The 25,738-nt window shown below is 48.0% G+C and overlaps 7 protein-coding genes across 7 annotated transcripts; 4 read left to right on the top strand and 3 right to left on the bottom strand.

Annotated features, from left to right (window-relative positions):
• The first annotated feature begins 235 nt into the window (after nucleotides 1-235).
• DEU56DRAFT_856170 (maltose permease) lies at nucleotides 236-2,652 on the top strand. The gene is made up of 13 exons (XM_041355263.1): nucleotides 236-392; nucleotides 446-612; nucleotides 662-786; nucleotides 837-936; nucleotides 1,054-1,119; nucleotides 1,170-1,396; nucleotides 1,452-1,511; nucleotides 1,562-1,662; nucleotides 1,712-1,867; nucleotides 1,925-1,959; nucleotides 2,010-2,135; nucleotides 2,192-2,314; nucleotides 2,370-2,652. Exons 1-13 carry the CDS (start codon nucleotides 315-317, stop codon nucleotides 2,452-2,454), a joined length of 1,449 nt encoding a protein of 482 aa, XP_041209623.1. The 5' UTR covers nucleotides 236-314; the 3' UTR covers nucleotides 2,455-2,652.
• Nucleotides 2,653-3,593: 941 nt separating this feature from the next.
• DEU56DRAFT_290513 (glycosyl transferase family 90-domain-containing protein) lies at nucleotides 3,594-6,154 on the bottom strand. Its single transcript, XM_041345504.1, has 6 exons — nucleotides 5,628-6,154; nucleotides 5,182-5,555; nucleotides 4,435-5,123; nucleotides 4,294-4,379; nucleotides 4,035-4,238; nucleotides 3,594-3,977 (listed from the first exon to the last, which is right to left on the bottom strand). The coding sequence occupies exons 1-6, from the start codon at nucleotides 6,053-6,055 to the stop codon at nucleotides 3,908-3,910; spliced, it is 1,851 nt and encodes a 616-aa protein (XP_041209622.1). The 5' UTR covers nucleotides 6,056-6,154; the 3' UTR covers nucleotides 3,594-3,907.
• Nucleotides 6,155-6,515: 361 nt separating this feature from the next.
• Nucleotides 6,516-7,747, bottom strand: DEU56DRAFT_290362 (ubiquitin-related domain-containing protein). Its single transcript, XM_041345503.1, has 3 exons — nucleotides 7,098-7,747; nucleotides 6,952-7,038; nucleotides 6,516-6,899 (listed from the first exon to the last, which is right to left on the bottom strand). The coding sequence occupies exons 1-3, from the start codon at nucleotides 7,642-7,644 to the stop codon at nucleotides 6,670-6,672; spliced, it is 864 nt and encodes a 287-aa protein (XP_041209621.1). The 5' UTR covers nucleotides 7,645-7,747; the 3' UTR covers nucleotides 6,516-6,669.
• Nucleotides 7,748-9,920: 2,173 nt separating this feature from the next.
• On the bottom strand, nucleotides 9,921-12,109 carry DEU56DRAFT_798286 (amidase signature domain-containing protein). The gene is made up of 7 exons (XM_041352985.1): nucleotides 12,048-12,109; nucleotides 11,167-11,995; nucleotides 11,039-11,111; nucleotides 10,900-10,987; nucleotides 10,784-10,845; nucleotides 10,374-10,732; nucleotides 9,921-10,321 (listed from the first exon to the last, which is right to left on the bottom strand). The coding sequence occupies exons 1-7, from the start codon at nucleotides 12,077-12,079 to the stop codon at nucleotides 10,046-10,048; spliced, it is 1,719 nt and encodes a 572-aa protein (XP_041209620.1). The 5' UTR covers nucleotides 12,080-12,109; the 3' UTR covers nucleotides 9,921-10,045.
• Nucleotides 12,110-13,852: 1,743 nt separating this feature from the next.
• Nucleotides 13,853-14,991, top strand: DEU56DRAFT_798284 (uncharacterized protein). The gene is made up of 3 exons (XM_041352984.1): nucleotides 13,853-14,324; nucleotides 14,385-14,517; nucleotides 14,574-14,991. The coding sequence occupies exons 1-3, from the start codon at nucleotides 13,902-13,904 to the stop codon at nucleotides 14,795-14,797; spliced, it is 780 nt and encodes a 259-aa protein (XP_041209619.1). The 5' UTR covers nucleotides 13,853-13,901; the 3' UTR covers nucleotides 14,798-14,991.
• A 3,013-nt stretch (nucleotides 14,992-18,004) lies between these two features.
• DEU56DRAFT_885894 (uncharacterized protein) lies at nucleotides 18,005-21,318 on the top strand (the record flags this gene model as incomplete). The annotated part of the gene is made up of 9 exons (XM_041356195.1): nucleotides 18,005-18,444; nucleotides 18,499-18,756; nucleotides 18,812-18,829; nucleotides 18,882-18,960; nucleotides 19,017-19,147; nucleotides 19,200-19,224; nucleotides 19,276-19,370; nucleotides 19,421-19,550; nucleotides 19,609-21,318. The coding sequence occupies 9 exons, from the start codon at nucleotides 18,005-18,007 to the stop codon at nucleotides 21,118-21,120; spliced, it is 2,688 nt and encodes an 895-aa protein (XP_041209618.1). The 3' UTR covers nucleotides 21,121-21,318.
• An 860-nt stretch (nucleotides 21,319-22,178) lies between these two features.
• DEU56DRAFT_290092 (uncharacterized protein) lies at nucleotides 22,179-23,928 on the top strand. The gene is made up of 12 exons (XM_041345501.1): nucleotides 22,179-22,325; nucleotides 22,376-22,539; nucleotides 22,647-22,708; nucleotides 22,757-22,854; nucleotides 22,905-22,981; nucleotides 23,033-23,040; nucleotides 23,100-23,243; nucleotides 23,295-23,310; nucleotides 23,366-23,408; nucleotides 23,462-23,470; nucleotides 23,525-23,562; nucleotides 23,610-23,928. Exons 2-12 carry the CDS (start codon nucleotides 22,478-22,480, stop codon nucleotides 23,758-23,760), a joined length of 708 nt encoding a protein of 235 aa, XP_041209617.1. The 5' UTR covers nucleotides 22,179-22,325; nucleotides 22,376-22,477; the 3' UTR covers nucleotides 23,761-23,928.
• The last annotated feature ends 1,810 nt before the right edge of the window (nucleotides 23,929-25,738 follow it).

The following is a 25,738-nucleotide window of genomic DNA, read 5'->3' as shown; positions in this document are numbered from 1 at the left end:
ACGGATTTGGTTCCAATACAATCCACTGTCGTTTTCCTCTTCGATTTGCGAGTTTAAACATTGCTTCTATTCCCAGCATGACAGGCATGACCGCAGGCACCGGATTGTCTGCATAAAAACCGATCAATGATGAGGATGGGATCCCATTTACTTCACACAGAACCATGGCTGGCACAGTCGACGAGAAAGCAGCTCAGGCAATACACTCAGAAGTCGATGCAGCTAGTGGTTTCGAGAAGAAGTCTCCGTATGACAACCTCACGGCGCTAGCGCAGGCTGCCGCAACTGAACATGCCATCACCCCAGCGCAGGCTATGCGAACGTATTGGCGCGCGTTTGCATGGTGTCTATTTATCAACATGGGTGCGCTGTTGTGGGGTTATGACTCTCAGGTCGGTGATTCTGCCATAATGGGTGGGACGGTGTCAAGATAGTCTTCTACTAGGTTGGCGGTGGTTTGTTGAGCGTCCCTTCTTTCCGTAGGGATTTTGGGAGCATTGTTGATCAACAATACGTCCTTGCTGCATCATGGCAAAGTGCCTTCAACAGTGTCAGCTCCATCGGTGGCATGGCTGGAGCCTTTTCTTTGGGTTACATCTCGGAGCTCTTCGGGTATGTACGAGTGTCTGGAGTTATGTATCCTCTTGCTTACACGAGACAGACGACGTGGCGCTGTTGCTGTCGCTTGTCTGGTCTCCATCGTTGGTATCCTGGTACAATTCCTTACGCCCGCTCATATCAATGGGATGCTTCTAGCTGGCAAACTGATCAACGGTTTCTCGCTTGGTTTGAGATATACCCACTCAACCTTTCGTTGTCTCAACTGGCTTGTGTAGGAATGTTCGTATCAAGTGCTGGATCTTACTGCGCTGAGGTTTCCCCTCTCGCTTTACGTGGTATTACTACTGCATCTGTTAATTTGTGGATAGATCGTGCGTTTCATTTTCAACCTCATTCTATCACTCAAGTTCTAACACCATATGACGCATTTAGTGGGTCAATTGTCTGTTCGTCACGCATCTACATTGGCACATTACTGAACAGGAAACATAGCATGTCGAACGGAGTAATTCGTGGAACAGGCAACCGAACAGATGCTTATGCCTACCGTTTGCCTTTGTAAGTTGCTTGACTCTTTGCCCTACATTCAGTTTCATTCCTCTATCCAGCGCACTCCAATGGATTTTTCCAATTATCCTTCTTGTAGGCCTTCCTTTCGCCCCGGAATCTCCTTGGTGGCTCGTGCGCAAAGGGAGGGTAGACGATGCTCGGAAGGTCATCACGCGACTCGGTGGCCCAACGATCGATGCAGACATGCAACTTCAACAAATTCAGGAAACAATCGAACTCGAAGACTCGTATGCAGCAAGTGCAAGATACATTGATTGCTTCAGGGGTTTGTTTTCATTTCGCTAATAATCTTTGATTGCACTCTGATGAGGCTGAAACAGGGGTCAATCTCAGACGCACTATCGTGGCGACGATGGTCTTCGTGCTTCAGCAAGGAGCTGGTATGTTTCTACTAAATAAGTGTCCATACAGTACGTTGAATGTTGCAAAGGGGTTGTATTCGTTCTGGGCTTCAGCACATACTTCTTTGAGCTTGCCGGTTTCGCCAATACCAATGCCTTCAACTTGGGCATCGGGGTGACAGCCATCGGCGTAAGCGTTCAGCTGCTATTTTGGTCAACATCGAATGACCTTTGTCTAGATTGTGGGCAACCTGCTAACATTCTATACAGTGAATCGATTCGGTCGTAGATTCATATTCTTCTGGGGGATGGTTGCCTGCACTGCAGTGCTATTGTTGATCGGCTTTATATCCACATCACATACTCAAAATGCAAGATGGACGGTAGCTGCCTTTGTAGGTTGCATTCGCGTTATGAATGGCTGACATCTGATACTAATTTCCCTGCCTTAGACAATCATATACAATTTCATTTATCAAACTGGCATGTAGGTCACTGCACTGTAAGGTTGACCTTAACTGACAGGCTGTGTCACAGTGGTCCCTTAGGCTATGTCATTTTTGCCGAAGTTTCGTCTGCTAAGCTGCGATCGAAGACTGTCGCATTAGGGATCTGGGTGAATTCCTTGTGTGGCATGGTCGTGAATATCGTTGTCCCGTATCTGCAAGTCCCTTTTTTTCTATCTCATAGCTGATCTATGCTAAATGATTATTCTCCAGCGTCAATCCAGATCAGGCAAATCTTGGTGGATACGTTGGCTTTATTTTTGGTGGACTAGCTTTTGCAGGAACAATCTGGACCTGGTATTTCATTCCGGAAACTAAAGATCGCACAGTCGACGAGTCAGTTTACTTCAGTCACTGATCACCGTTCTTTTCTGAAACGATCTTATTCCAGGCTTGATGTTCTTTTCGAACAACACGTTTCCGCCCGTCAATTTGCGACACACGACCTTCACAACCTCAAATCTCCTTCCATCTGATGCCTTGCAATGCACTAACGAATAACTGGCCCTTCATGTATACCCAATGTACTATTTCAACGGTTAACGACATAACGGTCGATCAATTCCTTGCGCTGTATTACGACTTTTACTTTTCAGGCTGTTCCAATCGAATCTACCCTGTAGTCAATAGGTCATGTCTATGATGTTCTTCCGTAAAACAAGCTGATGTCCAACGAATATCTCCGCATCTCGAAGGCTTCTACGTATACTCCACCGTCCAAGCGCGATGATCTGCGGAGGTTTGCGGCATTTGTTAGTTTTTTGTTGCACTTCGGCAATCGACCCTCAGATGCGCTTCAACCAACGCCGCTCAAGCCCCGGCATTATCATTGGAATTTCAACTTTATCTTCGCATTAGAACCTCCTTGCATCCACTTGCTCCTGCTCGCGGTGGCGACTCAAGTTCCTCTCGTAACGACGTGAAATTTACCCCTCTTCGCTTCCATTAATTGAAACCAAATTACAGAGACACAGCATTGCCCCTCCGTCAGCGGCAGCTGAGTGGCCACAGCCACGCAAGGTCCGAGCGGCAGGAAGACGGGCAGTTCAACGAAACGAGTTCGGGCCGCGGAGGGCGCACAAGGGCCTCAGGAGTCAGGCCTCAGGTCTTGCTGTGTAAGGACGACCAATACCGGTCCAGTATCATTCTCCTGCAATCACTGAAGAACAATCATACAGTGTGAGGATGCTGTGTGTTTGATCTTGTTCGTCCTCGGTCTACAACGCATTGGCGACCGTATGTTCCAAGGAATTCAGGACGCTTATTTACGTGTATCGAATCATACATGATTCCTTGCATCGCACGATTGCTTATATCGGTCACAGACATTGGGAGATGCACTTTTGGCGCGAGAATCAGACAACTCGCTTCCCACTTGCCCAATATTATTCTCCTTCAGTCCTCAACAGACGCGGGTCACTGGCGGCTGAGCGCGACACGTAATTCTCAGTTGCCTTCATTGATATCTCGAACCTATTTTTTTTACCACTTTTCTTCGAACACAATTTCCCTCAACAGGAATTACTTATAAGCACCAACTTTTAATTCCCATGATCAAAGGGCAAAGCTAAACAAGACATATATTGTAATAGTTGTGCATGACCTCCAACTACACCAGAAACTGATTACCTGGGTGACAGCCCATGGCACCAAATGCATGCGAGTCACATTCAAAGTATCGCAGTGATTAGTTACGTACTGATGACGATCAGAGAAAAGGGGCGGGATCGAGGACACATCACACATCGATGACCGGTCCCATTGTGCAATTTGTGACCGGTTCTTGTTCCTACGCAATCCCACGCGAAACAATCGGAGAACTCGTCAAGAGGTAATTGATTATACAAAGGCTCTGTCATCAACCTGCGTGATACGGCCAAATCCAAGCTGTCGAAAGATCTTCTGTTAAACAAGTACACTGGTATCACTCTAAGTCTCTTCTTTGTATGACATTGCATCGCGGTCAAGACTGGAGACGCGTGCATATTCGAGGAATAACCTTGGGAAAACCGGTAACTTAGGATGACTGCCTCGTTGAAAAAGAGAGAAATCCTACCGGAACGTGTATGCTGTCAGATCTTCCCGCCTCCAATATGTTTTGCTCCATTCGCGTCCTGCGGCAGCTATTTTTTTCGCCAAGTCTTCATGCGCACCTTCTCCTTGAAGTCCACCACGGAAGAACGTAAACGTATCATACAAATCAGACAGGTCGACCTGCACAGGCACGTAGTGCACCCAGGGCGCAACTCGATCCATAAACCTACGAACACATAATTTATTTGTTGCGTGCAAGCCGGACGAGACGAACAACTTACCATTCAGGGTATATCGTATTTTTAAATACAAGGGAATTTGATGTGATGAGGCGTTTAAAACGCCCTGACCACCCATGCCCGTCGATCTGAAAAGTGGGGAATTGAGCAGATGTTGTGGTCGAATATAACAAACCGACTTACATCGAAAACATATTTATATCGGCCGGCCTCTTGGTGCGTCTGCATTTTTCTCCAGTCGTAAAGTCTATCCAGCTGACCACAGAGAGTTGGTGAACAAGAGCCTGCCGTTCCGGCGAATTGCATGTCGAGCAATGCAGGATTGAGGTGTGCTTTGCGCAACGGTACGGGCTCTCCAACAGGCTCAGAGTCGTTCAGGGGCGAACGAAGCACATCCACTGTTCCGTTCATATCGTTGACGTAGCTTACCATACGGTCCCTGTGCGCTTCCTTCCACCTGGTGTTAGAGCCATGGAATATGCCGGTGTTCGTACCGCGCCAGAGCAATCTTTCGTCTATCCTCTCTTCCCACGGCGGGTTAGCTGAGTCAGGAAGGTCCTCAACCCACCCGTAAGGAACAGCTGGCCGAATGTCGTGGTGAACCACGGATGAACATAGGGAAAAACGCGGCACGAGTGTGCTTTGAGGATCCGGCCCCGTGTTATGCGACAGGAATTGGCCGTGGCTGCGGAAAAGAAAAGGATTCAGGCAAGGGTCCATCGAGAGGCGATGGTCGGAAATGAAGGTTTTCTGAGATGGGCGCTCGGGGGACTTATCGGGATCGAGGGAATATTGCCAGGCAGGGGATGATGCAGGGCAGGCCGAGAGCCATCCAGACCGTTGTGCCATTGGTAATTCATTTCGTTTCACAGCTTGACATCGTGTGAGAATCATTGACTCCTTGCAGCGCACCAATCAAAATGAACTTACTAGTGCGAGCAGCAGCCGCATCAAGGGCCATGGATTTTACACCGTGGTCTGATAGCATACTGGGATTGTCATGAGGGGAGAAAACGGCGCGGAAAGGAGGCAGAAATTCTTCTACATCCTGGAGGAGTTGCAGTACATGATCAATACGACCAAGGAGTCTCTCTGCACTGTCTTCTGGTAAATGGTAGTCGAGGACCTCGATGAAGGAGCCTTGCTCTGATTTCCCAATAACCACGGTGTTGTCTTGAGCCTCTAGATGCTCTCGGGTAGTCTGTAGATCCAGGGGATCAATACCCCAGAAAGGCTCCAAATCTTGGTAGATCTCATCATATTCGTCTGGAAGTTGGACGTTGTGTGTCACTACATATTCCCACCTACAAGCCCAACGGACATAAGTATCTTTGTGAAGCTCGTTTAACTTTGGCTTAAATACGCTAAACACGCACCATTTCTCGAAATGAATGGGTGGAGACCTGCGGTATCTTCGTTTGTATTCGGCGACAGCTTCGCTAAGAGTGTTGCTTGCGCGGTCAAGCTTTTTTTCCCAAGCTTGCTCCGCACGCTCTATAAGTTCGATAATTGGATGAGGTCCGTTGGGGTTGACTACGAGTAACCCGTCATCACCGTAATAGTGATCACCTAGTGGAGCCGGCTGACGCTCCTCTTGGACTTGGCTAGTGTCATCAACCAAGTTGAGCTCTGGAAAGTAATCTTGGAATAGATGGAGTGGAGACGTGGGAGTGTCTAAATCCAGAGATGATACCGCCTCCATGTTGGTTTCGGGCGGTGCGAATACAACATTGCGCAGGGTGGCTCCTAGAATGCAGGCGACCAGGATGCACGCGACGGACTTGTTTGTAACTACCCTGCCCATGCTGCTGGATAATGGGAAGTGGGAGAGAGTTGCTCACTTCCAAGCGGACATAACGAACATCATAATGTAAGACGCAGGCCCCAGGGAGGAGTTCGTGGGATCTCCGCTCGGGGATGGCATATCTTCTTTTTCAATAGTACTGGCGCCAAGTTCGGACGTTATGGGTCCAAAATTATGTATTTGGCAACCAGCGCATCAGCGGCACTTTTTTGGTACTGAACAGCGGGAGAAGCTCTGGAGAATCATTATCAGTGTCGGTACTTGGTACTGGCAAAGCCAATATTGCAGCAAGCTCCGAGGACGCTGAATCAGAATCACAGAGTCGCAAGCACTAATTCAAGTTTGAGCATAGTGCTACCTCAAAGGTGTATTGAACGTGTAAAGAAGTGTTGAGATGTATTAGCTGCGCTAGTATATAATATATATGTCCACTCGTCGCTCGAGCAGCACCCGAGTTGCATACCATCCGTAAACAAAGCCAGTCCTCCTCCATATAAAAGTCCCCCTCCATGTCGTTAGCAGATTTCACGTGCATATGTCCCCATGCTGAAATGGTAACCTGCTCCCAGACCAAACTGATGGATCTTCTAAATTGTCAGGTACCTCTGCCCCCATTAGCAAATGATGCATCCACAGCAACATCCCGATCCCACGGCATCATCAGCACCTTCGCGTGCAATCTCTGTGTCGGTGCCTAATGTTCCCCTGCGGGAAAATGCATTGCTAAGGCGTCTCTTCTTCAGAGTATCATCAACCGTTGATGTGTTGGAGGGACGAATGGAAAGATGAACAATTGTGGGTAGGGAAGACGACGACGATGGTAGAGAAGTTGGAAATGAAAGATCTTAGAATCACGCCATTTAACGTAAAATATCGTGGGAGACAAATATGCTCACGAGTAAGAGTGTCCTCGTCTTGCAGAATCTTGCCTAGGTAAAGAATTCGCAAATGCGACGGGGCTTGTGGACTTTCGTCTTGCCAATCTGTATATGGAAACAGTTGTAGCAATGGGTTCCAAGTCTGAAGGATTCAAAACCCTAACCTGCAGGCCATGCGTTCCACACCAGCTCTTTGACCCTTCCTATTGTTATTGCAGGGTCGAACGACATAGTCCGCCTTCGGCCAGAAACGAGGAGGAATGTCAAGGACACTTGAGGTGTCTGAGGTACAATACCCTCTGATGCAGTAGTTCCGTCTGCGGTAGCTGGTGCAAGTGCTTCAGTATTGTTCACCGTAGTGTCTGGCGCAGCTTGTCCTGAGGGTAAATTCGAATTCGGAAGGGGAGGGTATGCTCCAACGGTCGGAACGCTGTCGACATCGACATGAGTGAACGACGTGCGAGCACTCGCGGAGTTATATGGGCCTGTGGCGAATGCAGCACGTGGGAGCGTACCCGAGGGACCATGAACAGTGTATGGACGTTCAGCAGAAGGTGGAACGGGAGGATAAAACGTTCCACGACCTAATGAAGGGGCAGCGCTTGCGTGTGCTGTTGAGGAGTCTGGTTGCGGTGGGGACGAGGCTGGGTCATCTGATGAGTGTTGGTTTTCCATAGCCTGCAAATGTGAGGCAGAAGTAGATGCATTCATCGCGCCCAAGTTTCGACGCGAGGGTCGAGATAAAAGACGTAAACCGACAACTGAAGGTTGAGGTGTTCCTGAATAGGCACAGCTCGTTAGAAAGCAACGTTACACAGCAAGCCTCCAGGTGTCAGGCTGCTGGTTCCACCGATAAGATGAAGCACAGAATGAGAGTGAAGGTGGGAAGGCGCAATTGACAGTTAACCCTAGAGACGATGGAAAGATCCGCGTTAAAAGGCCAACAGAAAGCGCTGGTTTCGATCTGGCGGTGCGAAGACCCTGGCCGGTTGACAAAAGAAAATGATATCCGAGCACACGAGGTGGCTGATCAAGCGACTGTTATGACACTGAGTTTCGCGGGGATAATTGAGGCTTTTTGCGAGTGGGACGAAACTGTAACCACTTGTGAGATGGTATGTTCACGATGGGAGGAATGGCTAAATATGACGGTGGTAGTGTGAGCCCCACCTAAGATCGATGACGGCTGATGGATCTATATTTATCAAACTGAGCCCCGCAAGCCATGAAGGAGACGTGCGGTACCCACGTACTTAGCGGCGCAAGGCTGGGCGCACAGCAGTGCTAGGTCGTCACGGATCTCACTTTGTGTTGAGACCGATGAAAGATGAGGCTATTGAAAGGAGTATGAGTTGCGGATTATAAGACCAAGGATCCCCTACACACTCTAAATGACCAATGTGAAACCCCAGGGAGGCCTAGCTCGGTAGGTTTGGAGAGGGAGCTATAACCGTTCTCGACAAGCGGCAAGCGGATTCAGGCAAATGCTTCCGATGCCAGTGGAACTTCAGACCTAGCAAAACTGGTAGTACCCTAATGAGAATTGAAAATTTGGTCCAAAATGCTCTCCACTGCTGGAGAAGAGAAGAGAGAGGGGTGTCTTTTGGAAATGTTGGATCGGCGACCAACGACCTCAGCTCCATTGTTTTCCAGTGTTTACTTGAGCTTTGAAATTATGTTACAGGCCAAATTCGGATCAGCTCACAACCGGTGTATGTACCTTGATTCGGAGTCGTCTACTCACTGCATTACCCTGGCAAACCATGACGACGACGAGCACTAGGGAGGAGTTCCTAACATGCGTCCATCTAGACCCCTCTTAGTGGCGAGGCCCATAAGTCTACCTGCACAGCGGGCGGCGCGAACTCGCAGATCGAAACCTATTTCGCCAAGATCGTCTTCTGGAACAACGCTACACTGGATTTGTGAGAAGACTTCCCTCGTTGTCATATTCCATTCTCGTCACTTACAGCATCTAAGCTCCTCAGATCACTGACGCAATCAAGATCCGTCTTCGTCTCCAAGTGGCTGGACTTTGTCTACTATGATGAATTGTAAGAGAATGTAGTCGCTCCTTCAGCTCAGTCGTCACTCAATACTTTAAAAGCCAACGAGAACTCCGCGTTGTCTCCCATGAAAGTATCCTGGGATTGGTGTGAGCCAGTAGGAGCCAGTTTCTCTCGGATGCTCATGGCGACCGAATGCCTCCGAATGCTCAGGACGAATAGTTTTTCTCCATGGGGCTTTAGTGTGTCAGGCGCGGTGGCAATCTAATCGGAATCGTCGTGTCGAACGGTTCCGATATTAATATGGGTTCCTTCAGGTAGTGTTCATGTCAGTACTATGTATGTACGTTTGATCAACTAACAGAACAAAAATAAACACAGTATAGTCAGCTTTGGAAGCATTTTTCGTCGACAGGAAGAATGCTTCATTTTGCGCATGAGCATCGTGCGTCTATATGAAATTGCTTTTGCGCTCAAAGAATGTTGTGGTGAACCTCGTTCGGCGTAGGTGTGAGCCGAAACCGGGTAACGACATACGAGTAGTGGACCGAACTCATCCCGAGTCTTCTTTCAACGTGGCCAGTACCTCAATAGTACGCCGTGCTAGGCTCGTGACCAGCCTGGTTTTCGTCGTCGTCGAGACTCGAAGGATTGTCAATTCAAATCAAAGGTCAACAGGTAACTGACGTTGCGGCATGGGCCGGTGAAAGGCATGAAAAGGTATCATTTTATCGTCCTATTAGATGTTAAGTACTTGGATACCTCTCAAACATAATATCTTGAGCAACAGTTGCTCGATATATGATGTTTAAGAGGTATCCAATACTTTGCTTATGGTGTGAATCAAGGACTTACGTTGTCAACGCTGTGCAAGAACAGCACTCAACATCTCAAAGATGTAGTCCAGACTGTTTATGAATCTAACGTAGTGCTTGATGTCTCGCATTAAATTTATCTGAGCTGCTCAGTAGGTATTGTTCTGCCCTTCGTAGTAATGTCATCATTAGAAGGTGTAGCAGTGCGACTACAAGTACATGATATACGGTCAATACACAACGATAGTTTATCACATAAATGACGAATTAAAATCCATGTACAAAGTCACCCTAAAATTCACGGGGAACGAATTTGCGACCGCATCCCTCGAGAGCATCTTCAACGATCTTCATGCCCTGCAAGACCTTCTCTTCCTCAAAACGCCTCCCGACGACTTGCACGCCAACGGGCAGTCCATGCATCGCATCCGCATCATACACAGAGTATGCTCCCTTGGAGATCATGCCCATGTTCTTGTATTCGGCACTCGTCATAAAATCCTTTGGTAGCGCGTCCGACTGGCGGTCAACAAAAGATACTGGGAGAACACCGGCAACATAGTCCAGCTATTCGCCGTTCAGCCCACGATTATAATGCGCAAGTGAAAATAAAACTCACGATGTTGAAAATCGTCATGTAGCCAGCAGACACTAGGGTCGCCTTCTCTGCGGTTCCAGCAGGGATGGCGGGCAACGAGTGTGGAACCGTTAGCAAAAAGTCGAACCCTTCATCTTCCCATGCTCTATGCCATTTTGCTCTGTACTCATCTCGGGAGACGACAAGCGCGCGTTCCTCAGCTGGTGATTTGAGGTGAACCGTCTCGAGCATCGATGCCCCGAACTCATCACCAGTAAATTTACGCGTTATCATTGCCATGATCTTCTTAATCCAAAGGGGCATCCCCAACAAAGACCTGAGAGCGACCATCACGGGGTCAAGTTTCTCGTCCTTACGCACAGGATCAAAGAAACCAGCCCCTAAGAAGAGTTCAGCATCTGTGGCTCACAGCGCAATAAAGGTAAACTTGCCTCCATCTCCAAAGCATAATTGGAATCCGATGTTCAGACCTTCTGCTATGCTGGGGGGTGAACTGGGCGATACTTCTGGTCAGTACAAATTCAAGATTAGAGCGGTTGGAGCGCACAAATCAACTACTTCATGACCTTGCTTCTCCAAAGCATCACAGACCCATTCCAAAGCACGATGGCAAGCGGGAGAGGGAGGAATAACGCCTATATTTATTGAGAACGAGTGCATATGAAAACATGGTGAAAAGAACTGACCATCCTTCCAAACGACTCCGAACTTCAGCTTTGTATCTTGAAGATTTATGGATCGCCAAGGTAATGGAACACACTGCAATCAGTGGTATTCAGTTCTGGTAAATACCGCGAATGCGAACTTGGCGAACCGTATGGTCATACTCCCATGGCCGCATCTCCATAACACGCTTCCAAAATTCTTCAAGGTCATCCAGTCTTCGAGACATCGGAGCGCACGTAGTAGCCACCGATTCTAGTCCAGGGACAGGAGGCAGCGTTCCCCACCCTGGAAAGCGTCCTGCTGAAGACTTCATACCGTAGACTCCGCAAAAATGCGCGGGCATCCTTATGCTGCCGCCAAGATCTGTACCAATCTCGATAACACTCCCTCTGCATGCCAGAAGTGCGCCCCCACCACCAGTCGAAGCACCGCTGACGTACTTCTCGTTATACGGATTACTTGTTCGCCCAAAAAGATCTGATGATGTCTCGAGTCCGAGAAGACCGGGAGGTACGGTAGTCTTCACGTGAGTGATCGCACCTGCATCATGAAGAAGCCGGACTATTGCCGCGGACGACGAAGCGGGATGATTGACTTTAGAAGAATAGCCTACGGTGGTGTCGTAGCCTTCAATATCGATACAGTCTTTGATGCTGACGGGGACACCAGAGAGAGGTGTAAGGCGTTGTTCGGGAATGACTGTATGGTCTGTCTCTGTTGGAGAAACTGGAACTTTCTGGATCAGAGCTTCTTGAATCATGATCCCCGCCAAGCAATTGGTGGCCTTCTGCGCTGAAACCACTTTCTTTCCATAGGCATTCAAAATGCTCGCAGTTGACAGTGAACCCGCGTTATGGCGTTGGACTAGTTCACTTAGAGGCAAGTCGAGCACCTTATTGTCGGTCTCCGTGCAGGCCTCGAAGAACGACGGTGGTAACTCATTCAATGACCTCTGCCGTTCCTCTTGCTTGGCGGCACTGACAGATTCACGGGTAAGTTTGTAAACACAGGGAACAGCTGAATGCACACCAGTCTAGTCGATGTTGGGACGGGGAGAACATGTTGAAGGGAGCGCTTGTGAGACTGCGGCACAAAAGAAATTGCACACAAGACTCCGCTCCTCTTTAAAGCTTTTGGCAACCCCATTGCAGGTCCTAATTTACTAGCCATGATTGGGTTGCATGCTACCGGAGAGGTACGATACCCATCATGGAAAGCTGTCAGATCTCGGGATGACATAACGGCCTGAAAAAATTGCATATGACTACGGAGGTAGTTCGTTATCAATATCGAAATATATTGAAAATCAAACCTGATTATTTGAATGAACAAAAGAAGACCTTCCAGAACAGAGCAGAATTTAGAATTAGAATACCGGACCTCTAGCTGCAGACTAGCGGTTGAGTGAACCACGATCAGTTCGAGAAAACTGAGGAACAGGCGAGAATTGTGATAAACATATGTAGTTGAACGAATAGGTGAAGGTACCCACTGAGTACGGGGGTGACTCGCTGGCGCCTCAGCTTAGTGTCAACCCTTTCGTTATTGACCCTGCCCATCAGGTAGACCGCGTGATCGGATCCATTACCATGTTGATGCCCCCAAAAGCAGCCAAGTGGTCAGGTCCAAAATGTCGCGCCTCGGACTTGTATCATTTATGAATACTTCATGTCCTTCGGTAGCGCCTCAAGCGGCCCAGAATAGTTGTAATACTCCGGCTGCTCGGTTTGCTTCCGTGCGAACCTCGCACATGCTTGGCTGTCGGAGGTTTCCGAAACAGTAGTACGCATTGCGGGGCAATAAATTTGCCATACTACTACCGTCCTATAAAAGTTTCACAGAATACAAACTTGCCTTTCAAAGACGCACAGCTAACGTCAACAGCGCCACACGCTAATGTTCTGAGATTGAAAGCAAGTTTATAGACACTGTTGGCCCATCAGTAGCTCATTGATCTTCTGAAGTGCTGGACTGGGTTTCATTTTCTTCGAGGTGTCTTTGAAAGAAAAGTAAAAGAAAAGTAATCTGAATAAAGCACCTTTGGCACTAGTAACGAGTATGCTCGCGGAGTATCCGAGTGCTAGTGCAAATATGTGGCCAATACTGCAAGTCATAATGGCACTAGTGCTATTACAGGAGGTTATGTTATCAGCGGATCACCGAGATATGCAATTAACACTTACTGTGATCTGAAGGACGTGGCACAAGCTTGCAGTTTTGCCCAGTCACTGATCGGCGGCCGAGGCACAAATCGAAGATTCGGTATCATGGGGTAGAATACGCATTTGTAGTTCCCCAGTGTGTTCAGTGAGCTAGTAGGGGCCACGTCGATTACGGTGCACGAGTTTCATCATTTCCCTGAATTGAGTATCGACGACATGTTCATTTCATTTGGGTACACATCTGACAACCTAAAAATTCAACTTTAGAGGTTGTCACCGGGATGTCCATGGTCGAATTAATTGATATTCCCGTGGCTCCCAGCAGCCACGCCTGAAGCCGCATCAGCTTTGTGCCCATGCGGGGTTCCTACTAGGTGGCTAACTTTTAGCAAGCGAGTAGCCACGTCGCTTATGGGTTAGCTTACCATTTTCGCGAATGACTATACCATTGTTAGATGGTAGTGGGAGAACTGATACAATCTCAATACCGTTTCATCCCCCAGCATGTCACTGTTATCGACGGTCGTAGTCACATCAAGTGTCTGTTTCAGTTGCATGAAAGTCAGCCTGTAGCTGCGAGTCACTATCGGGGACCAAGGTAGAACTTCCGCAGGAGTATGCAAGTCAAATTTCGGGCTCTGTTTAGACGCGTCAACAAGCCACAACAAACGCGGCCCTGGTTGTCTGTCACGCTCATCACTCACACAGCCTATCTACTGAAATGTTGAGCATGCAAAGTTCTAGTCCCACTGTTTTCCAGACCCCATCTACTCCTGGACGTTCATCATATTACTCCGCAAGGAGCCACCAACCACTTGCTTCGTCACCCTTGGCTTCTCCGAAATCATCACCCGTAGTGGCTGCACAAGCAAGACGACAAGCCCAATACAAAACTCGTGCAACAGGTTCTTCTAGAAGCGCGACCAACCAACTTCCATGCACACAATCAGGCAGCCAGACGCCCGAAAACCCTCAGAAATCATTTTTACGTGATCGTTTTAAAGCGCGATGTCTTGAGCGCGCCCAAAAACAACGACATGATAAAGTCCAGAAACAAAGAACAGCTAGTGGCAGTGACGTGTTTTTTGATTCTGAGATGGACTGTGATGAGGATGAGGACGAAGAATTCGTTATGCAAGACGAGGTGTGTGAATTCCCTGATAGGGGGTCTGCTGACACCAATTATCGGACACTTATCCTGCAGCTCTTTCGGAGAATCATTGCCAATGCTGCACATAAGAAAACCCATGAATACCGTCTTTCGTATTCTTATGATGTCGGATCCTCGTTTGACCCGGACATGGAGGATGTGAACCGGTGGGAAAGTGAATTGCAAGGTCAGTTTCTTCTTTTCTGAACGGCATCAAATGGGCTCAACTCGGGTGTGCCTTAGAAATGCCCCCTGACAGCTATAGTGTGACGCCGGAAGACCTCGAGCAAGAGGAAATTGAGGCTTACGCCGCAGAATATGCAAACTTTCAAGAATTGTCGGATCTGGGTGCTAGCATTGACGACTTTTCTGCGTGGAGTGATATTGAAGATACTCCACTGCCGTCATCGCCAATGACAGACAAGCCAGGGCGCTCGTCAGAGGATCAGGATATGGACCTGTCCTAAATGAAGTCGCGTGCTGTGATCGCGCTTTCTGCTATGGGTGGCTATTATGCACTTATGAGTTGTATCTTCATCTACTGTAAATTATGCGCAGATAAAGTCGAGTGGCACTGTGGCATAGCCACGTCAACACTCTTATCTTATCAAGGATATAGTCCAGACAAACCATAAGTGCGTCAGTATATATGGATCATGCTAATAAGTAGTACTGGCCCAGATCTGAACATCGTTTGAGGAATGAGGTACTATATGGTGCGCATAGGTGGCAACTGCCAGGAAGCCGGTGGCCCTGGCCAGTCACAAGGCACTTTAAAACCTCTCGCACAATCCTCTTCGAGCGAGTGCTCGTTAAGTGTTTGTTACATCGGATGGGCAACTCGGGACCGGACAATCGCACTAAAGTTGCGGAATGCAGCTACCCCAACGCACTCTCCCAATCAAGGAAGCCTCCGCAGTAGTACTAATCACTCTTTGATTTGATGGTTGCGGAGGCCGCGGCGTACAAGTAGATACAGGTGCAAAAATAGTGATATTCAATGTCTTGATCCTGTAACCTTCCGTGACATATCAGTGCCCCTCGCACTGCAGGTAAGTTGGCCGCAACACCGAGTCAAAGTTAACAATAAACTTCGGGCGAGACGCCTACGCGGAAACCATCCACCGACGTACGCTATATTCATGAACACCTGACAACCCTTGGCGATTTTTGTGTGACTGGACTTACTGAATTACACCAGCTCTATGTGGGGCAGATAAGTGTCGTGTCATATAGAATAGAATGGAAAATACTGGCGTATTCGTGTGAGCTCCGTGAGGGCCGCCGCATCTGAATAACAATATATGTACTTGAAAGAACGCAAATGTCGGCAAGCTGTGAGATTTTGTTGGGACGAAGGTATGACATATATTGACCAAGAGAGGGATGATATCTGCGCCATTCACGGCGAACGCAATTCTGGTTAAACTTTGAGTGTAATCACCGCTCACCTAACGCCGCGGTAGTAGTCAGCCTTCTAGGTCGATGATACCTAAATTTAATATTGTTATATGCCAATGGTTGAATATGACACTCACGTACGCAAGGCCCTGGAGAAGCTGATATGTATGGAGTCGGAGATCCAAAGGATACATACGTGAGACTAGGATGCGGCGATTTTAGCGCAAAGCGGGTGTTAAGGGGTCGTTGCATCCCGGAACTCCCAAAGACAGGGGGTCTTGCTCACTGGCCCGCTGCCAATCGACATACGGCGCAGAGAGCGAGCGTACACAGACTGTGCCGATTATAATAACCACAATCAAATATCACGGATGTAGAATGGCATGGCTGATGTAGGTGGAGCTAATTTGCCTCGCTATTTCGGATCGGTGGTGTCAACGCAAGCGAAAGAAGCGAAAGGGCACTGGCAGAATCTGAAGCTCGGATTTATCTTGCCCGCTCTCGTAAAGATGTGGAAAACTACTCACAGACCTGTCAAGGCATGATGGGTGGTCAGGTCTATTTGAAACACTATCATCATTATCAGTTGGAGAAAAAGAGAGCACAACGTCACTTCCAAATCATTCTAAAAATCATGGGAGAAAAGATCATCGAAGGGATATCGGGACTCACTATTAGAGAGTATTGATACGAAGAAGCTGGTTGACGTTTGCTACCTACCTATCAAATTTTGAAGATTGGTAGGTCGTTTGTGGAAGGTCGGCCCGAACAAGTCAAACCTTGATACGAAGGAACGACTGGCTTCGATTTCGTCTGCCTAGTAGCAGAGACTAGCGTCGACCATACCTGCTCAATTACGAGATTGAACACAAGTGTTAAACTTGTCATCAAGATGCAGTGAGTGTCTGACTCCGAGGATGATCGTATCCGAGGTCATTATCCGTACAGACACTTGAACAAAATATGAATTGTCAAGTACGTGGACAGACATACCAAATGAAATGCACGATGATTTGCTACTTTTGAAGCAATATCTTGGAGTACCTCACTTGATTAGTTCAAGACTGTGGTCACTGATCAAGTCTCAAGGAGTGGTGACGCAAGTGAGCTGTTTGGACACGGCTCAGGCGACCCACTGGCAATAAGCTTGAAGTTCATGAACTGGCCAGTTCAGTGGACCGTTACATGAAATGTCAGAAGTCTTGATCGATGTGTTTGAACCGAATTCTGCACATGGGGGTAGCGCGAGCGTCTGTCACGGTTTTGTGCGACGAGCAGATGCACAGCCACCCTGCCTTTCTCCTCAAATTCTTCAACACTGCCACCAAAAGATTCCACGATTTTCCTGCGATCATGGTACTTGACAATAACAACACTACCTACGGTAGTACTACGGGCCAGGTGAACCAGGGTTCGAGCACTTGAAATAGAAGGAACGACTGTCTTCATTCTATCAAGGTCTGACTACGGGAGACTAGTTCGAGCAAGTTCACATGTTGCTAATTGCGCAATTCGTTTCCACTCGTCTTCGTTATCTGACAAGTATAGGATTCGCAGGACCTGCTTCTGTCAGCGCCCTTGCTAGTCGCTGCGCTTGGTTTTGGAACTCGATGATGCTCTTATAGTCGTCTTAGCGACTGGGCGAGTGGCACGCAATATCTGAAGTACTAGTCTGGGTCTTGCTGGTACTACTACATCGTCGATGGCATGGTCGGGTCACTCGGAAACTTCTTGGGTTCAATGAGTTCTGGATCGTCAGTCTTGTTAGCTCAATGATTTTCGCTGGTCTTCGCCTATTGCTTCTTAAAGCTTAATTCTCTGTCAATATCACGCTGGATAGCGGACCCAGGAAGTTGCGAACGAGGTCGGCTTTGGAACATGAAATGCCCTCGAGGTGCATATCCTATTTGCGCCGCTTGAGTGGTTGCCATATCTGGGCAGCGACCGACCTAAAATGGGGTTTGCAATGGCATTAGATGGTTAATGCCAGGCTTCTTTCATCATAATAAATTGGGTTTACAGTATTCCAACCTCGAAGTCCCGTGCGTCATATGTTGAAAACTGAATATAAACCTCCCAAGTTCTTTTTTTCTTGTTTTTCTGTTTCCTTCTTCCCCCCATCATCACACCCCTACTCTTAACACCTTTAACCCATTCATCTATCCAATCCGCATTGCAATCTTTACAGTCCACCGGCGTTCACCTTACCTAAAAGCTTGCCTTCCGCTTGCTTCCTTTCTCTCCCGCGAATTCACTTGCCCTGATCCTCCAGTATGAGCCTTTCTTGCTCTTCGCCACCGCAATCTGCCGTCCTGGCTTTCCCAGCTTCTCCTACCTTCGATAGCAAACAATCTCAGCATCTTGAACATAGCACTTCAGCCGGTACTCTCTGTGACACCGTACCGAACACTCCGGTCTCTTCTCGTCAAGCGCCACCTACACCGCCAGATTCAGATTCGTCGTCGCGCAATAATACCCTCACTAGTAGTACTTCATTTTCTTCATCTCAGCCCAACCATTCTCTGTCTCCGTCTCAAAACTTTATCGTCAGCAGTCCTAATTCTTCGCATTCTAATACTATCTCCATGTCTACAAATCATGTTGTCACCAGACCAAATAATCCGTCCCTCAAGCTACAGGAAAATGGTACGGCTTCATCTTACAACCTTTCTACCGCAGTTTCATCCAACTCTCGTGAGGTTTTATTTTATCTGTTGTGATCCCCCCGACTTACTCGCATTCTGTATCGGATCGCAGCCTCGTATAGCACCTCTTATCCTACAGGCTTGCAATTTTCGTATGACCACATGTTTCCTGACTCGAGCGACTCACAGTCGTCGTTGAGTCCCGAGATGCCTTCCCAGGGCCTTCCTAGCGCGTCTCGCGCATCACACCGTACCCCAAATGTGTACATAAATGGACTGCCCCCTCATTTTCCAGAGCAGGAGCTCTTTGCTCTCACTCGCCCATTTGGCGAGGTGAAGAGTGTGAGGTCGTTTACGAGACATGTAAGCGAGAAACCAACGTATGTCCGGTTCTGCCACGGCACGAAATTTCAAAGCTCACGTTCTGGTGAACAGAGGATATGGCTTCGTACTGTAGGTGGACATATATTTTCCGTATGATCGTCCGCCTTACATTCTTGGAAAGGTTCAGCGACGTCGATTCAGCAGAAAAATGTATTGAGGGTCTTCGTAAATATCGCAATCTACATCCGTCGTTCTCAAAGGTTTTTTTTTTCGTTCTTCTTTTATGCACCCACATTCTCAAAATTTCCCGATGCAGCAAATTCATCGTATACCTGGCACAGTGTACGCCCAGCAAAGCCCCTCTCAGATAGAGCACGATGAAGATTCTTTCAAAGCTCGTATGGAAAAACTGAAAGATGGGTTATCTACCAACCTATACATAGAGGGGTAAGCGCCGCCTCAGCACGAGCTCAGTTTGGTACTAAATGTCTCCTTTCAGCCTTCCGCTCTCTATTGATGAAGAGGTACGTGAGGCTGATGTCCACATATCCAACGCTATTTACATGTGAATACAGAGCCTTGCCGCTTTGGTGCATCCTTACACCATCAAGAGCAGCCGCTTCTTTAAAACGAAGCTGAGCGAACCCCCACGTATAATAGCTTTCGTTCGGTCAGTTTGTTCTGGAAATTGAGATTCTGGAATTAATACGCCTTTTATAGACTTGAGACTCGTACAGCTGCAGAAGATACCATCGAACGCTTGCATGGTCGGATGGTCCGTGGATGGAATGACCCTGGATGCAGGATTTCTGTCCGTTTTGCCGACAGTGCCGAACAACGGGAGCTAAGGGTTGGTCCGCTGATTGAGACGCATCTTGCTTTGAACTGATTCACGTGTGTTGTGTTAGCGATCAGAGAGAGTGACCAAGAATGGGGACCAGTCTCCGGCCCGTTTGACGATCGCTCAAGCGGCTCTTCTCAACCTTCGTGGTCAAGAGCTCCAAGCTCACGCCCGCAAGGCCCAAGTAAATCGTGTCCGTGACATCCCCATCATTGGTCAACTTCGTGACGAGATTTCCTTATCAAGTGTTCATCACTCCTATCCAAACCTGAATCTCGCTTCCGTGTCAGCAGGGAGCATTCCCGTATCTACATCGCTGCCTGGGCATCTTGGTTATCGGTACGACTTTTCCCCGTCGACTAGGTACCAGGACCTTTCATCGAACCCCTACACCGATGACCTTCTGCACTCACTGCAGCAAAACCTGAATTTGGCAGACGCTTACACAGTGCCGACACTTGATCAAGAGCATGATGCTCAGCGTGCCCATCTTCAAGCCCTCGCAAGTGCAACGCTATACACGGCTAGCGCGCAGCCGTCTATACAACAGCATCGCAGCCAGATACAAGCAAGGAATGGTTTCACTCCCGCCGAGGAGCTCATCCTCCAGGCTCATGCAAGGATACGTGAACAACAGTATCAGCATTTGCAGAAACAACAGCAATTCGTGGACCCGCGCGACTCCACTCTTCCTCGGCGCGTCCACTCATCTGGACGAATAGAATCCGGAAGCAAGCTCAACGCGAACGCGCAGGTATTCCACGCTCCCGAGCAGATCGCCGCTTATCCGCTCACTGGTCGAGCCCTGGGTGGGGCGAGCCGGTCGAAGTTTTTGGGCGACTCTCTACCGCCAATCTCGGAAGACGACTTCCATGCTCTCGGTCAACAACAGCCGGAATCTGGGTCATATTACGAGCATCTCCGCACCCATTATCAGGAGGAGCTGCATTTCCGCGGCGACGCTGGCAACGTTGGGATGACAAAACCGCCCAGTCGTGCCATTGAAATTGTTGCGCCACCTCAGCATCTTGATTCCAAGTGTTCTCCTTTGCAGTCGCACCATCGCTCTCAGTTTTCTTCGCGTTCGCACCTTTCTCTGCGGCAGCAAGCCCAAGCCGCTAGCACTCTCCCTCGATCCCCGCTTGCGTCGCATTCATCTCAGCACAGTTATCAGCACACAGACAGTCGCTCCAATAACCTAAACAGCACTCTCACTACGTCTAGTACCAACGATAAGTCCGACAGAAGTCCTCAGAACTATCTTCATTCGCCACAAGCATCCCAATCCCGGTCAGATGATCAAGAGGACCATCGCCATAATTCTACTTCCGTATCTTCAAAAGCATACGTTCCTGCGCAGAAGTCGCCGTCTTTGGCCCAACAACTATCATTTGACAATGACATGAGGTCTCCTACTCTCGTATCTCCGGCGTTAACTTACTCGTCTCGTACCCCATCTACACTCAGTCCAGCCACACCTTTCTTCGGATCATTTGGTGGCAGCCCAGAGACCTTCGAGTACACGCCGGACGATGGTGAGATGGTGGAGAAGGTGAAGGTTGGGTCAGGTACGCACTAGCTAGCTCACCGTTCTCGTCCAGTGACAGTTTCCGGTCCATGTTGTTTTCTCATGTGACGATCACAATACTCTTTAGCATGATGTGGTGTACGAGTTTGTCTTTCGTTTTCGTTTAATGTTCCCGGATAAGTATATTTTGATAACCATTATGCGAGAGTACGAATAGTTTTGTACCTACCTACGCACTTTTAAATATTTCTTGAGATACAGCAGATATGTTCATGTTCCTCATGACCCGAGTACTGGTTTGCAGTGTCGTCTACGGTTTCGCCATGTGCATATGCGACATGAAACACTCTTTCTCCACAGGAAGTGTATGGCTTCTCTTCGAATCTTAAATAACTTCGGGGCTTTGTAGTTTGTTGTCTTACACAAGTCAATAATATCGTCAGGGCTGCACAAATTCATGTTGGATACCGCTCCGACGGATCCGCGCAAGCATAGACAAACATCTGAATCTCTCACGGAATCCACAACTATCCACGATAGTCCGGGGTGTCGTCGAGGAGACCTTGTACTAAACAAGGTCATGTGTTTATCTTTCGGACATCACCCTTGATACTGACGTCAGATCATGTCAAGCGATTCAGGCCTTGGCCCATCTGCATCAGCAATCAAAGATACAGACTTGGTAGGCACCGAGAAGTGCTGCCTGAGGTGGGAGAATATGAGTCGGCTTGACCAATGGACTCGGAAGTGCAGTGGATCGATTGGTTCCGCGTGCGTCAATCTCTTCTTCTGTGAGTGTGATACATGCATGTATGATCCTTTGTGCATTCCTCTAAGCTGCTCGATGACAATGTGTTGCAGATGAGATATAGCTAAAAGCCTACGATCATGATTCCATGAACAGATCATTTTAAACCTGGCATGTGACATGTGACATAATTTGCACTGTGTTGAGCTCGGCTGAATTAACGACAAGTTCAAAGTACGAAATGAAGTACCCCGTCGGATTTATGCCAATGGCAGGAAGGAACGTTAACTGCGACACTGGTATTTCATACTGATATGATAGCCTGAGTGCGCCAGATATTCTCAACACCCTTCCTGTTGCATATTGCCTTGTGAGCCATTGTAATGGATGTTCTTGAAAAACAGCAGTTGTGAGTGATACAATACATACATAAATTCATCCCCTATCTTGTTCTTGACGTTACAATTTACCAGGTTGTTTCACTTGCACGCCGTTCTCGTAGCAAACAGTACGGGGGCTTTCAATCTTTGTTCTCAGGACGATGACACAATGTTATAGGTCTCCTGATATACGATCACACAGTGACCCTCCCAGAAGAAATCGCGTTCATTTGGAGTCGTCCGAAAATACTGTCTGCAATGTTATTTCTCGTCAACCGCTATGTCGCTCTGGTCGGCAATATCTTTGGCTTACTTGTTGATTTCCTGCCCATTTCAGATGAGGTTCGATACTTTCGTTATGCATTTAACCAGAAAGCAGGCTCACAACTTAATCCGCAGAGGTTTCAACCCTAATTCTCGAGTATTTATTGTTCTTACCAAAAGCTTAGCTGCTCGAAATACCTGTTAGTCAGAGAACTATTCTTTTTTCTTCAACAGATCATTGTTTGTCGTGAGTGAGACGTTTAGCGCGAGAAATACTTATACTGGTTTTTTTCAGTCATATTGACGCTGCGCACTTATGCCCTCTATGGCTGTAACAGGCGCCTGCTTAGTTGCATGCTAATCATCGGCCTTGCTCTTTTGGGAGGAGCATCGGTACGTGTTCACATATAATTTTGCACTCTGGATTTCTGCTGATCTTTTAGGTGGGAACTTTTGGAGGTAATTCAAATAGTGCGACTGACTTGCAAGGGAGTTGCCAGAACACATTCATAGCAGAGGCGTATGTCATTCACTTCATCTTTATGTGCGCCTTGCTCACAAGTCATGGCAGAGCCGCTCGTCAGTGAATTGTCACATTGCATGGAAGTTAATGACGTCATTACCTTACCCACTCGCAGGTCATGGGCTGGGATGGGTTGCAATTTTCGTCTACGAGTTGCTCATCTTTGTCCTCACAGTCTTCAGGACTTGCAAGACTAGTGGATGGCCACGGTTATCTCTAACATACAGGAGAAATATCTTTGACATCATGTTTCAAGATGGTAAACTTTTCGTTGCATCGGCGACATAAATACTGAACCAAGCAAATGCAGGTGCGATGTATTTCGCGTGAGATTGCTAGTGAAACCGTGTTTTGAGTAATTCTCATCTGCGTTTCCTTCAGAGCGATGGCACTGACTAATATACCCAACATTTTGACGTACTATGTGAGTCAACGAATAAAATATTGATCGGGTCGTATGCTCATTCCATGGTTAAGTGTGGTTCAGTGAGCACACCCATATCTTATAATTAGGTTGGCTGTTTCCTGACGATTGGCAAGACTATCACCGGAGGAAATCTGGCCACGTTTACTAGTTGGTGAGTGATGGTGCAATAAACGAATCGATCTTGAATATGACCTCCAGCATGTCCGTCACTCTCACCTCTCGGTTGGTGCTTAACCTGCACAAATCCACGGACACTGGCATTTTCTCGACCGTCATCCGGGATGACAGCCTCAGCCTCGATGTCCTTACCACCAGGGTCAACATACAGTCCGTGATTTCCTCTCACTAGGCTGGACTTGGGTTCTGTTGAAATTGCGGATGTTTTTCCAACTGTGACAACGTACTTTATTTTTAAAGGAGTAGATCAAGAGAAGGGCGATGTATGCCACAGTCACAAAACTTCTGCCATGTTGAGGGTATAGGATTTTCTTTCGTTTGACGTTTCAGGATACGAAGTATAATTGTGTTGATACGATGCCTGAGTAAGTCAATGGCTGTCTTAAGAGATACAGCAGATCTCTACAATAGATTTTTCTCATGTTACTGTCCATTAGATAGTAACAATAGGTCAATCGATCAATCATGATGCATGCCGAACGGGTCGCCAGGTGGCACTGTAATCAAAGAAACAAAATTGTCCTTGAAGGAATTTATATACTGCTTATGCGAAGGAACGACTATGTTCATACGATAAAACCAGGGGAGATTAAGTGAACCGCTGCTTTCACTATGAAACCGGAAAGTGGTTATCTAGGGTTATCTAGGGTAGGTGACTTGTCCGTTTCACCTGGGTGGTGACATGGTGACGGGTGAAGGATGGGTGATTTCGCTTAGTACTAGCACGGCGTTCCCGCAGGGTTTAGGCAGGCCAAGTGGAGCGAGTGGCAGAGGTGGCAGGTGACATGTGTCCGGAGTCCAGGGTCAGGATCTTAGTGTTGTGGGCGCTGGGCAGACTTCCATACCAACTGGTTTGGCAGAACCGGTTCTTCCCGGCAGATGGCAGGATTACACCCCACACGACAACGGACAACGGGATGTGGACGCGCTGATGTCTGTCCTAGTGGCAATACATTGTCAGGGGTGGCGTGGCAGGGCGAAGCGAGGAGTTCGGAATTTAGCGGGTGCCTGTCGTGTTCAAATTGTGTTCAAAGTGTGGCACCTTCATTCCAGCATGTCGAGTCTTGACGGAACATCTTGAATGAAATGACGTTCGGAAAGCCAGATGGCCTTGTTCGGGTGTAGTGACGACAAATTACTGCAATAGCAAGGAGTAGTAAACTGACAGGAAGTTATTCGCCCACTTGTCGGTGGCCAGCAGTGGCCCAGCACATTAAGAAATCGCACAAGTGCCTTGCTCGACTTCCCTTCAAGTTGCCATGGAGGGTCTTTGGGAGATCGAGTGCAACATGAGGTCAATGACCGTCATCCGCAATTGCGCAATCCACGAAGTATCTTGAGGACAGCGATAATGGGGGTCGGCCTGCATCATGGGTGGGTAAAATGCATGAAATGGATCATTTTATTGTCCTATTTGACATTTAGTATTGTTGCTCGATGCGCTATGATCGATGACCACTGAGAGGCATACGACGCTTCGTACGATGTGGATGTCGTCGACGCTGTCCAAATACAATGCGTACCCGTAACCCAAAGGCTTCGGCACGACCGGCATCTGCTAAATTTCGAACTCCTCGCTTCGCCTGCCAAATCACTCCGAGTTCTACCAGTCTGACTACGACGTGCGAGCGGTGCCTGCTGGCCCAGTGGACCATGGTGCAAGATGATCATTGCAAGCAATCATTCGTGCATTCCTCAGAAATCCTTGATGTGTTGCAGAAAAGTTCAATGAACTTCAACCTGGTCGTGAACAAATTGCTACGTCTCTCTGATCGGTCCGACCGCTGCTCGACAATGTCCGACTAGTATTCAAATGCGCCAGCGCTGCGCTGCTAGCGATGTGTCCTAGTCTATCCTACTATGGGACCAAGTTTTACCGAAAAAACTTGATTTTGCATCGCAATTTGCCATTTTCAGATACCCCTTTGCCATCATCCCCCCTTGGGCCTTGATCAATTGCCATGGTGGCCATTATTCTTGCGTATCAGCGTGCGGGAGCGCTTGGATGCCTGAATCACCCGTGTGCTAGTAACACACTGACGCAGGGATCGACTAACTTGGAACATCCATGCACAGCACCATCGGCGTCTAGGAGTGTTCTGGATCCGCCCGTTTTGGCGTGTGATTGTCATTGTTGGCGTCACACATAG

Source organism: Suillus clintonianus, assembly GCF_016758775.1.
Source record: "Suillus clintonianus strain FC179 chromosome Unknown DEU56scaffold_27, whole genome shotgun sequence".
Taxonomy (NCBI): domain Eukaryota; kingdom Fungi; phylum Basidiomycota; class Agaricomycetes; order Boletales; family Suillaceae; genus Suillus; species Suillus clintonianus.
This window is presented reverse-complemented; position numbering and strand designations above follow the sequence as displayed.